The sequence below is a fragment of the Stegodyphus dumicola genome, chromosome 3 (genome assembly GCF_044657685.1).
Source record: "Stegodyphus dumicola isolate Sdum_Otavi_A_Nest chromosome 3, ASM4465768v1".
NCBI classification, from domain to species: Eukaryota; Metazoa; Arthropoda; class Arachnida; order Araneae; family Eresidae; genus Stegodyphus; species Stegodyphus dumicola.
The window spans coordinates 47,051,527-47,064,719 of NC_140770.1; the positions used below are offsets into that span (position 1 = coordinate 47,051,527).

The following is a 13,193-nucleotide window of genomic DNA, read 5'->3' on the forward strand; positions in this document are numbered from 1 at the left end:
TGATTTGCCCGTATTTTTAATATATTGAAAGAGAAGCTTTAGTATTAGAAGATTTCAATAGATGGCGTAGCTTGTCCATACTATTTAAAATCATTCTAACCAGTTTTTTCTTTTGTTACCGAAGTCGAAAATATTTTGCATTCTTGGTTCTTGAAAGCTTTGCTACACGGTTTTTTGGTTGTGAATTCAAAGCTCTTTAGTTATGGATGATACAATAGATGATGATACTCTATTGTTAGATGCTTCTGATGATTCGGATACAAATTCAGAACTGTCTTGTAATGTTCTGGATAATTCTTCAGATGACACGTGTAGTGAGATCAGCTCCGATGAAGACTTGACTTCTGCTAGAAATTTTATTGAAATTGATGTAGAAAATCCGCCTCTTCCGTGTCCCAGGTTCAATTTTACTGGTGTTCCAGCAGTAAATATACAAATTGTTTATACTTCTGATGAACTACAATTTTATGAAGCATTTATTGATTCTTCTTTGATGAATAAAATTGTGGAAGAAACAAACAGATATGCGACACAGTGCATCCAGTCAAGCACTGCAAAAAAATTCTCAAGAAGTAAATTTTGGGAACAAACAACTCAGGAAGAGATGCATATATTTTTTGCTCTGGTTATACTGCAAGGAATTATAAGGAAGCCCGCAGTTGATCAGCACTGGAGTAAGAGACATTCCACGTACACGCCTTTTTTTCCCCAAATAATGACTCATCGTCAATTTCACCTTTTGCAACGATACTTACATTTTTCGGATAATTCAGCATTTGATGCACAAAGTCACGAATGCCCAAAATTAGTGAAATTGTGGCCAGTTTTGAAACATCTGAATGAGAAGTTTCGCTCGACGGTGACACCACAACGTGATGTAACTATAGATGAAAGCCTTATGCTTTTCAAAGGAAGATTAGAGTGGAAGCAGTATATTCCCCTAAAAAGAACAAGATTTGGAATAAAATGCTTCATGCTGTGCGAATCGATTTCTGGTTATGTATGCTCTGTAATAATATACACAGGCAAAAACACTATTCTGAAACCAGAGTCTTCAAATCTATGTATTTTGTCACAAGTTGTTATGACAATGATGCATCCGTTACTGCATAAAGGATATTGTCTTACAACGGATAACTATTATTCGTTGCCAGAATTAGCTGATAAATTAATTTTGTGTCGAACGGATACATATGGCATCCTGAATCTAAAGAGAAAAGAAGTCCCAAAGGAAATGCAAAAGAAAAAACTAAAAAAAGGAGAAATCATTGCATTTCAAAGAGGAAAAGTTACTGTTATGAAGTGGATGGACAAAAAGAATGTTTCATTACTGTCTACTATTCATAATACTGCAAAGGTAGAAATACAGGTCCGCTCTGAAATGAAACACAAACCAAAAATTGCTATGGATTACAATAACACAATAGGAGGAGTAGACTGCATGGACCAAAATTTGAAAAATTTTGAAGTCATTAGAAAGAGAGGAAAAAAATATTATAGAAAAATTTTTTTCCACATTTTTGATATTGCCGTATGGAACTCGTATGTCGTATATTGTAAAAAAGGTAGAAAGAAAACTCAGTTACATTACAAACTCATTTACAGTTGATCTTGTTGACAGAATTATCGAGAAATACCATTCTGGGATGACTTGCAAATATGGACGACCTGGTTCTGAGCCTAATCCTTTGAGATTGACCAAGAGACACTTCATAGAAGTTATTGCTCCAACAGAGAAAAAACTTAGACCTGCCTGACAATGTGTTGTATGCTGTTCCAGGAGGAATGAAAGTGGAAAGAGAATCTGAAAGGAAACACAGTATTTCTGTCCTGATTGTGATGTAGGACTTTGTCTGACACCGTGTTTTACATTGTATCACACAAAAAAGGACTACTCAACAATGGTATTGGAAGTATGAATTTTTAACGTATGGTAAGTTTTCTTTTAGATTCGCAGTTCGTGAGATCTGTATAATAGGCTTCACTGCATAAACTCCGTGATTACAAAAAGCCAACATGTAGGGGCATTTGTGTTACAAAGTTATAAAATAAAAAAATGCTTAAATTCATTATTTATGAAAATTTTTTAAAACATTCTTTCATTTTCCTTTTATACTAAGTTAGGCCTTTAATTATATGCAATAAAAAAAATATGCTTTTTTTGGAACATTTCTGGAAAAAAATTGACCAGTTAAGGGGTTAATGACTCCAACTCCCTCATGTATATATACGTAAACATATACACATGGGTTACAGCTTATTTTTTTTTAATATAAAAGAAGTAATAGATGCTACAGAAAAAAAATGATGGCATAGCAAATTATTGATATTAGGTAGCATTTATTATGAAATGGAAAAACTGGCATTAGTTATTTCTAAGAAACAGTATAGCTTCAGCAAGATTTTCTTTGTTGGAGGGCCATAGATCCAATTTGATAAATTTTTAGCTGAGAAGAGTGTCTTTCCACACTAACTTGAGTAGGAGGAAGAGCTGTTACTGTTAGAGCTACTTCTTTTAACGTTTCAGGATATATTTTTATAAGTTCTAAAAGAGGTGTCTTGAAAGCATAATCATATTTTTCTATTTCTTCAAAGGGCGTGTAGAAATCTTATTTGTATTTTTTCATTTTTATATCTAAAGGCTCTTGTTTTTTATTTTCATTTGCTTTGCCTTAGCCCTTTTCAATATTATCAAAAAATATTTCTCAAAATCTAATTCATCATTGGGAAAAGAATGATAGAGACTCAATTGCAATGTCTGCAGTTTGACTGTACTGATTTGAATTCTCCAATTATTCTGAGAATAATTCCATTCTTAATGAAAGTTCATAGATGACTATCCTTGCCTTTTTAATTTGTTCGTCATCCAAGAAAATTCGGTGTTTCGGATCTCCATACATTGAAACCAGCAAGATCTCATTGTCTAGCAAACTAGTTTCTTTTTTCTAAATTGAAGAAATGATTCCTTCTGCAATAAGCCCTCCATTTCAGAAAGAACAAACATCCCATTCTCACTTCTTGTCAATTCTTCAAACTGCAGCTTTTTTGTGGCTATATACAGTGCAGAGTTTCAATTCTGAAAGTTCATTCCACAGTCTTTCTGTTAGTGAAACATTAGGGTTATATACATCTTCTAAAAACGTTCTTAATTCTAACAGCCATTTTATCATCAAATATGCACTTCCTTATCGCACTGTTTGATCAATAATTGCTCCTTTTCCTGCTCGCTTCCTAAGAATAGCATCAATTTTGGGAGTTCTTGCTGCTATTGCTGCTTACCTAAATTTGCCACCGAGATTTGTATGAAGTAACTAATGAATCAGTTTAATCACTAATGGCAAATATCTCATCCATCCTCCTCCTTTATGTTTATTTATTACTAGGTCAATAATGTGGCTTTAGTTTTCCTTATGCAAATTTTGATCGGAGGTCAATCGGTGGTAAGCTAACATGGTTGCCGCTGATTGGCCGATGACGTCGAGATCGGCAGGTTGGCCAAGTATTATATGTACGCCGATATCGGCGAATGTTTATTATGAGTTAGCATAATGCTAATTTTCTTTCAATCAAATGATTTTAAATGTAAAGGCAAGTTAGCTTATTTTATTTTAATTTACAGAGAAAAGCATGAATTTGATTTAGATTAGTCTTAGTTTTATTTAAGGGAAGCAAAATATGCTTTGCCTTTATCGCCACTGCCAACAAATAAAATAGAAAATAACATTTATTAATGTATAGTCCATAAATAAAAATAACTCAGCTTGTTATTAATTTTTTTCAATTCATTTTAATTTAATTTCAAATTCAAACTGTCCAACAAAAACTGGAGTTGGAGTCGACGTGTTTTTAGCGACTCCACCTCCGACTCCTTTTACTCCAAAATTTGCCAGACTCCGATTCCGACTCCACAGCCCTGATGATAATGCTCATCCACATATTGCGGCTCCAGTCAAAACCTTACTTGTTTTGACTGATGACTCATGGCCTGTCTAAGCAATGCTTCACATCATAAGAAGCTACAAAAATAGAGTTGATTAGTAGATAGCCATGAAAGATGGTATTCTATCGACACGGTACCCATATGCTTCCAGAAAGTCGGGAAAACTTAGTGGATAGCGATGGACAATACCATACCACTCTTTTGCAATAAAACAGCATACTTAAATGTACTCCTGATATTATCAATTTCAATATTATCTGTATATTTAGACTCATTTGCATGACTGTAACAACTATCTTTGATAACATGCTTGTATATATTTTTTGTACTTGTTGAAAAAATCTGCTTTCTATATCTATGAATATGAATGGAGTTGGCGGCAATTCCATTCATATATATTTTCCATATTAAGCTTCCTGGCTAGTGTGCATATGTTTAACTTAGGAGTTTCTTCCATCCACCAAAATATTTCATCTTCTTGTGTTGGCTTAAGCACACTATGCATTTTCCCACAAACACTGTGGAGATTATGTATTGGGTGGAAGCTTTCAATATTTCCCAGTCTGTTGTCTAAACTCTGAATAACTTTGGGAGGATGGCATGATGGACAGTGACGGGCCTACATCCTAGCACTTCATAAAGGCATTACAATTAATTACACTTACTAAAAGTATGTGTCGCATGTTTAACAAATTTTTGATTAACAAACTCAACGATTTAAAAGCGAGCAATGGCAACACTCTATGGGGGAACAAAAACCTTTTTATCTTCAGCGCACGGAACTGTGTATCGGAAATTCTAAAGAAATGCTCATTTTAAAATTATTTTGTGACATTGCTGTTAAACTTAATTTTATTTTTTAAGTTCAATGAACATAATATTTAATAAATAAAGGTAACACACAAAATGTTAAAAAAAGGCCCCTTTAGATATAATTTAAAATGAAAAACATTTTTTTTTTTTTTTTTGGTTAAACATTTCCTTCAATGTTAAAGTATTAAATCTGTTTCTTCTCCCCGCTTCCAATACTTCCTCTTTAATTTTATAGACAGATATAATTTCTTGTTCAGTATAAAAGTTCCACTTTTTCAAGTTGCGTAATTGTTGAGAATTCCCACTAAACTGTCAATCAAAATTTTAATTCTCAACAAAATGTTCATCACTTTTTTCACTATTAGTAGTCACTTGTATCATCTTCATTTATTAGCACTAAAGAGAACTGCGCAAACTCCATCAAAAGGAAAACTATCTGAAAACCTTCAAATTCATGGTTATCATCACCATTAAATATGATAACGAGTCATAAGTTATGCAGAGCATTTTAAAAAATATCTGCAGACAAGTCCTCCCACGACTTCACTATCCTCCACATAGCAGATTTCATGTTAAAGTATTTTAAGCATTAGAAAATTTAACACAGATTTTAAAAAAGGTTACTTTATATCTGCATTTCAAAAAGTACAGGGCTCAAATACCCATAGGTTTAATGGTGAATTTATTATTTGCAGGAAAGAATAAGACAGAAACACCATTTTTACTAAAACCTGAAGTGAAACATGAGCCAAACAATTGTCTACAACCAGGTAATCATCTGGTGTAGACAGTTCATCTACAACCATCTGGTAAAATAATCATTATGTTGCCAAGCTTTGGATATGGAATTATTTTCAAAACAAACATTCATTAATATTTATGACATCCACACTCTTTTACTTTAACAACAGATGACAGGGAAAACCTATACTCCTTTAAATGCCTGATGTCTTATTATTATTATGAAAAGTGCAGCCCTGCAGCATCTTTGCATGTGCCAAAATTGTTAGTCTTACTTTGGAATCTTTGACAACAGTTGGTTTCTATCCTGAAGAGATGGTCAATATATTTCAGGACACATATGCCAGAACAGACCAATTTCACCATTTAAATCTGTTCTGGAGATAGCTTTGAGTATGAATACATCTGCAAATTGTTTAGTTGTTTCATGCTTTATATGATAACGATTTTTAAATCTGGTTCACTAATTTGTCAAATGCGTGCACTCAGGCTTCGAGTCTATTTCCCCAAGAAATACTTTGGCTTGAGCCATTAGCATTGAACCCATAAATGGTATGCCCTTGCTGTAATGTTGTCTTATCCATCCAATCATCACTTTGTCATGATCACTACCTTTAGTATAAAGAATGATGTTCCTGTTATTTATTGCAAATAGGGTGTTAAAATCCACATAAAAAAAAATTGTAAATGTTCCTTTTCTTTAATGCCATATACCTTACCAATGTATACTCATAGAATAATTCTGAGATGGATGAGTTCCTTTATTAATTTATTGCAGTTATTCCACTTTTTACTTCCTTGGCATTGAAAAGTGATTTCGCTTTGAAGATCGTGCTGCAGTCCAGAGCTAGACACTCTTTTAACGTAATGGAAAATTCACACTTTAATTTTTATAAAACAGCTGCAATAATAATACCTTACAAAAAATAACAAGTTGGACCAAATTAAAGGAAGAATGCAATTTGCTATATTAACTGAAGTACAGTTTGTGTATTTAATTACGGCAAAGCACACTAGGGCTATCTGCCTAAGGGGAGGGATGCCTTCGTGGAGGACTTTCTAAGGGAAACTGGCTCGTATACACGTTACACATGGGGAAAACCACGAAAACACCCATGCAGTTCGGGATTCGAACCTCGGACCGAACTACCAGTGTTTAGCGACTTTACCGCTCGGCCGCTGGTGGGCCCTGAAGTACAGTTAACATAACAAGTTCCTTGGAATCTCTCTTCCTTATAAGCTTCTATGCTAATGAAAGCAAAAACGTATAAGCAACATTCCATTCCATATAGAAGCTTCAGTTCTTATTTAAGTTGGGCAGAAAAATGCCAACCTTGACCTCCTACAACTGCTCACAAAAACTAAAAGTGTGGTCGTGGCCAGCTTCAATCTATTTATTATTATTGGCCACAACACAATTCCCTAGCCAGATGGTGTTTGAAAGTGACATGCATGAATCTGAGTTAGTTTGGTGGAAAAAATGGTTTTGTGGCACACCTAATTTATCTTGGTATTCTCCATTACTATACTCTGCAAGAAAAAAAAGAGGGGAGGAAAAATCACTGTAAAATAAATAAATAATTTGAAGATTCAGCATTTAGTGTCACCTCAGAGTGCCTTAACAATTTTATGCTCTAGCTGAGCTTGCAATTTACCAATCTACTCCTGGACTCGCTCCTCCTTTTTTTGGGGGGAGGGGGGGTCTTTTTATCTTTATTACTAAACATTGCTTTCTTTGCACTTATGAAAATACACTTTTGTTTAAAATACATAAAGTTAATAATCTTTAAAAAATTTCGGGATAAAGCATGGCTGAATATAGAAGAGAATGAACATAAACTACGTTTTTGTTAAGCATATAAAATAACTGCATGTAACATAATTACCATCACAGTAAGTTCTTCCAAGTATTTGCATTTATCAGCAAGCTCCTTTTTTGATGAATAGGCAGACCACAGCTCCTCTGTTACTTCTTTTAATTTTGCTTCTAATTCTACTTTTTCCTGATTTTTAGCCATTGCAGAATCTTCAAGAGCTTTCATGTGCGCTTCGTTAAGAGCTTTTAACTTTTCCTCTGCCTTTAATTCTTCCACATGTCTAGCATCTTGTAAAATCATGATTTTTTTTCTCATGTTGGCAAAAGTTTCCTAAAATAATTAATGCATTGTGAAAAAACACTATGTATAACAAATATAACGGAAAATCAAACAAAACTGAAAATATAACAGAAATACAATCAAAACAAGCTACACTAAAAGGCTATTGGTTTTTAGAACAGATGTCTTTATGGAGAAAAACTTGCTAAATTTGGTGACATGGAAGAGACATAACACTCAACCTCTCCCTTTTTTTTTTAACTATTGTATAGGGAAAAAAATATGTAAGATTAGTAAGATAATGAACATTTAGCTCTCTCTCCTAAAATTACATACATTTTTAGGAAACCTCATTTCTTTTAAAAGACACCCCCCCACACACACACACACACAGATCTTAACTTTTCTACAAAGCATTGTATCTAAGAGGAATTTTATAAATTATGACATAGTTTCTTATTTAATACTTAATATTCAAAGCAGTTACCTATTTTAATAGATATATTTATTAATAATTACTCTTTACTCTTAGACTATTTGCATTTCTGGCACTAAATTTCTAACTTTAAAACAGCTATTTTTTGCATTCAAAATCAGTTAAATTACATGGTTAAAAAGAGGAAGACCGCATTAGAACAAACCCCTTGACACAGTTTGCAGTTTTTTACAGCATAAATATGATGGCTGATAATTGTATACATATATTCATTATACGCACAGATACTTAAATATTATCCTGTTGACCATGCAACTATCGCCAAGCAGCACCATTTAGCACCAATTATGGATTAGCATGATGTTGCAACACACTCAAGACATCTGTGCTTTCATTTGATGTAGCTCTGATCGATTCTCAATAAGGCATACAGAATCACTTTTGTGACAGCACCACAGTTAATTTCCAGCTCATCAGGAGAATTACCACCTCTTGAATGGGAATATGAACAGCTGGGACATCGCTGACAAAACAAGAATACTAATTACGAAGACAAACAACAAAAATCAGCGTTATATTTACAAAATTTCCACAGGACTGGTTTCGATGGTTTTACCGAACCACCATCCTCAGCTGCAAAACCGCAAATGAACAAGATAGGAAAAAATGATTAGATAAGATAAGAAAGCCTGGACAAGAATAAGCAAGTGGCGCCATCTGTTGGTGAAACCAGAACTAAAACATAATTTCTTTAAAGGCCGAAGGCAAATTTGGATTGGAATTAGGATCATTAACTAGAACAGTAAGATTTTTATGAATGTGAAATGCCTCTAGAAAATCCAGTTCTCCAATGGAAGAAGTTTTTTGAATAATTTTGGCAGCAGAAAAATTGAAAGTGTGATTTTCGGACCAACAATGTTGCGCAACAGAAGACTTCCGTGTTTCCTTTTTTCTAACATATGCCTCACGTTCCTTGACGTGAAATTTTAAGGCTCTCTTAGTTTGGCCAATGTAAATTAAACCACACTGGCAAGGAATCCTATAAATACCCCAGGAATTCATATCCGGAATGGAGTCCTTAAGTATGGAACTTGGAATTTTATTGATGGGAGAATAAACAACCCGAAAGTTAAATTTCTGCAAAATATGTGCAACTTTATAGCTAATTGATGGAAAGAAGGGAATGACAACAGAATTTTTATAATCTCCTAAAACAAGAGTGTGCCTTTTAGTGTGTTGAGATGAGAATTTTTTAACTGCTTGATTAATAATGTTGGGTAAAAAGTCCCTGTCAATAGCTATTGCTTTTAAATAATTTAGTTCTTCATCAAGGGCTAGTTTGGAGGAGCAAACTTGAAGAGCACGGAAAACATAGGAATAAAATGAAGCTAACTTTTGTTTAGTCAGATGACATGATTTAAAGTGTGGTGGAAGGCAAACCGATGAAGGTTTACGGTAAACTGTAGCACTGAAGTTGGATGTGTTATGTGTGACCAGAATGTCGAGAAACAGAAGAGAATTGCAAGTCTCAAGTTCAAAAGTGAACTGAATAGCAGGATCAATAGAATTCATTGTTGAGAGAACTTTATTTAAATCATAATATATCAATAATAAACCTTTAAAACCAAATCTAACTGCGAGAGAAAGAGCTACAATGCGCGAAATTCATTCTAACCCGGATATTATCATTTCAAAGGCCGACAAAGGTGGCCAGATAGTCGTCATGGGTAAGAACACTTACATCGATGGTGTCACTAAACTCTTAAACAAAGGACCATATAATCCGATCCCTAAAGATCCTTCACCTTCCGACATGTCAAAAATAAAAACTGCAATCAAATCTTCGCAAATCATTTCAAGCAACTTAAAACATTCGCTTATCCCATCTGTTGTGAATTGTGCCAGATTATATGCTCTTCCCAAAATTCATAAAAGTGCTATTCCTTTCCACCCTATTGTATCAAATTTAGGTACTGCCTCGTATCCATTAGCTAAATATTTGGTTTCTAGATTTTCCACTCTCTTAGACAATAACATTTACACCATAAAAAATTCAATAGAGTTTGTTAAAAAGGTTAAAAACATTTCTCTTAGTAATTTACTCATGGTTTTTTTTTTATGTAAAATCATTATTCACCAATGTCCCGGTGGAGGGTGCATTAAGATGTCTAGAAACCAGACTTCGCGAATTTCATTTCTCTTGCATCGAAATTGATGAGCTAATTTCTCTCACTCAACTCTGTTTGAAACAAACACATTTTGTTTTCCAAAATAAATATTACAAGCAAACTGAGGGATTAGCCATGGGAAGCCCCCTCAGTCCCATCCTGGCTGATATCTACATGCATTATTATGAATCAAAATTGTTTGAAACTTTAAACTTCCCGGCATGGTTCTGCTACGCAGACAATACTTTTACTCTGTTTGAAGGTAATAAAGATGATTTAAATAAAGTTCTTTCAACAATGAATTCTATTGATCCTGCTATTCAGTTCACTTTTGAACTTGAGACTTGCAATTCTCTGGTCCAGGCTTTCTTATCTTATCTAATCATTTTTTCCTATCTTGTTCATTTGCGGTTTTGCAGCTGAGGATGGTGGTTCGGTAAAAACATCGAAACTAGTCCTGTGGAAATTTTGTAAATATAACGCTGATTTTTGTTGTTTGTCTTCTGAATTAGTATTTATTCGGCGTGTTATTGTGTCTTAAAACAAGAATAATTCAAAACAGTTACCTGGGGTACTCATAGCTTTTTAAACAGCTTCTGGTAAGTTTTGAGGGTCTAATAAAACAACAGCAATCATCAAAAGCTTTCTACGAAGCATAAAAAATGAAATGGGTAAAATATTTTCAGAGCAGTAACTACTTGGTGGATTGTGCAAATATACAGATGAATTTTTTTATTTAAAGACTTGTAGATATAAGTATCGCTCAGAATTTCGTAAGAACCATTGGCGCAACATTGGTGGGTCCTTCACCAATATTCATGGTTCTATAATAACTAACTTTCACAGTTCTTAGAACACATGCATACAGATTTTGTTTCCATTACATATTTATACTGAAAAATCAATAAACCTATTTACAAGAAAATTTTTGTTTCTTTTCTCCTGGTAGAAATTTCATGACAAATGCTTTAAGAATATTCAGGAAAATTATGTTCTATAATAATTTTACAGCAAAGTATTGTATTCCTTTAAAAATTTTAATGCAGTTTCTGCCACTGCAGGCAAATGCACACTTAATTGAATTTAAATCAAACACTCAGATCTTTTTATAAAAATCATTGGAACTTGGAATACAACAAAAAGAACGTGTATGAAAATCATATTGCTTGTTAAAATGGAAGAATTGTTATGCCCATGGTTGCAAGAGTTTAGCACACTTGAAAATCTAGCAACGTGGTTGCATTGATACATTAATTATATTTCCAAAAACATTTATTTTTCTCGACATTCTGGTCACACATAACACATCCAACTTCAGTGCTACAGTTTACCGTAAACCTTCATCGGTTTGCCTTCCACCACACTTTAAATCATGTCATCCGACTAAACAAAAGCTAGCTTCATTTTATTCCTATGTTTTCCGTGCTCTTCAAGTTTGCTCCTCCAAACTAGCCCTTGATGAAGAACTAAATTATTTAAAAGCAATAGCTACTGACAGGGGCTTTTCACCCAACATTATTAATCAAGCAGTTAAAAAATTCTCATCTCAACACACTAAAAGGCACACTCTTGTTTTAGGAGATTATAAAAATTCTGTTGTCATTCCCTTCTTTCCATCAATTAGCTATAAAGTTGCACATATTTTGCAGAAATTTAACTTTCGGGTTGTTTATTCTCCCATCAATAAAATTCCAAGTTCCATACTTAAGGACTCCATTCCGGATATGAATTCCTAGGGTATTTATAGGATTCCTTGCCAGTGTAGTTTAATTTACATTGGCCAAACTAAGAGAACCTTAAAATTTCGCGTTAAGGAACATGAGGCATATGTTAGAAAAAAGGAAACACAGAAGTCTTCTGTTGCGCAACACTGTTGTCCGAAAATCACACTTTCAATTTTTCTGCTGCCAAAATTATTCAAAAAACTTTTTCCATTGGAGAACTGGATTTTCTAGAGGCATTTCACATTCATAAAAATCTTTCTGTTCTAGTTAACGATCCTAATTCCAATCCAAATTTGCCTTCGGCCTTTAAAGAAATTATGTTTTAGTTCTGGTTTCACCAACAGATGGCGTCACTTGCTTATTCTTGTCCAGGCTTTCTTATCTTATCTAATCATTTTTTCCTATCTTGTTCATTTGCGTTTTTGCAGCTGAGGATGGTGGTTCGGTAAAAACATCGAAACTAGTCCTGTGGAAATTTTGTAAATATAACGCTGATTTTTGTTGTTTGTCTTCTGAATTAGTATTTATTCGGCGTGTTATTGTGTCTTAAAACAAGAATAATTCAAAACAGTTACCTGGGGTACTCATAGCTTTTTAAACAGCTTCTGGTAAGTTTTGAGGGTCTAATAAAACAACAGCAATCATCAAAAGCTTTCTACGAAGCATAAAAAATGAAATGGGTAAAATATTTTCAGAGCAGTAACTACTTGGTGGATTGTGCAAATATACAGATGAATTTTTTTATTTAAAGACTTGTAGATATAAGTATCGCTCAGAATTTCGTAAGAACCATTGGCGCAACATTGGTGGGTCCTTCACCAATATTCATGGTTCTATAATAACTAACTTTCACAGTTCTTAGAACACATGCATACAGATTTTGTTTCCATTACATATTTATACTGAAAAATCAATAAACCTATTTACAAGAAAATTTTTGTTTCTTTTCTCCTGGTAGAAATTTCATGACAAATGCTTTAAGAATATTCAGGAAAATTATGTTCTATAATAATTTTACAGCAAAGTATTGTATTCCTTTAAAAATTTTAATGCAGTTTCTGCCACTGCAGGCAAATGCACACTTAATTGAATTTAAATCAAACACTCAGATCTTTTTATAAAAATCATTGGAACTTGGAATACAACAAAAAGAACGTGTATGAAAATCATATTGCTTGTTAAAATGGAAGAATTGTTATGCCCATGGTTGCAAGAGTTTAGCACACTTGAAAATCTAGCAACGTGGTTGCATTGATACATTAATTATATTTCCAA

The 13,193-nt window shown here is 33.6% G+C and overlaps 1 protein-coding gene across 5 annotated transcripts in view; it reads right to left on the reverse strand.

Annotated features, from left to right (window-relative positions):
• The window catches only part of LOC118200989 (uncharacterized), a 157,078-nt gene that overhangs the window by 108,153 nt on the left and 35,732 nt on the right, over nt 1-13,193 (reverse strand). For all 5 annotated transcript variants that reach the window (XM_085812844.1, XM_085812845.1, XM_085812843.1 and 2 more), the window contains one exon: nt 7,381-7,641. In XM_085812844.1, coding sequence (XP_085668970.1) covers nt 7,381-7,641 — 261 coding nt within the window. The remainder of the gene's footprint in view (nt 1-7,380; nt 7,642-13,193) is intronic.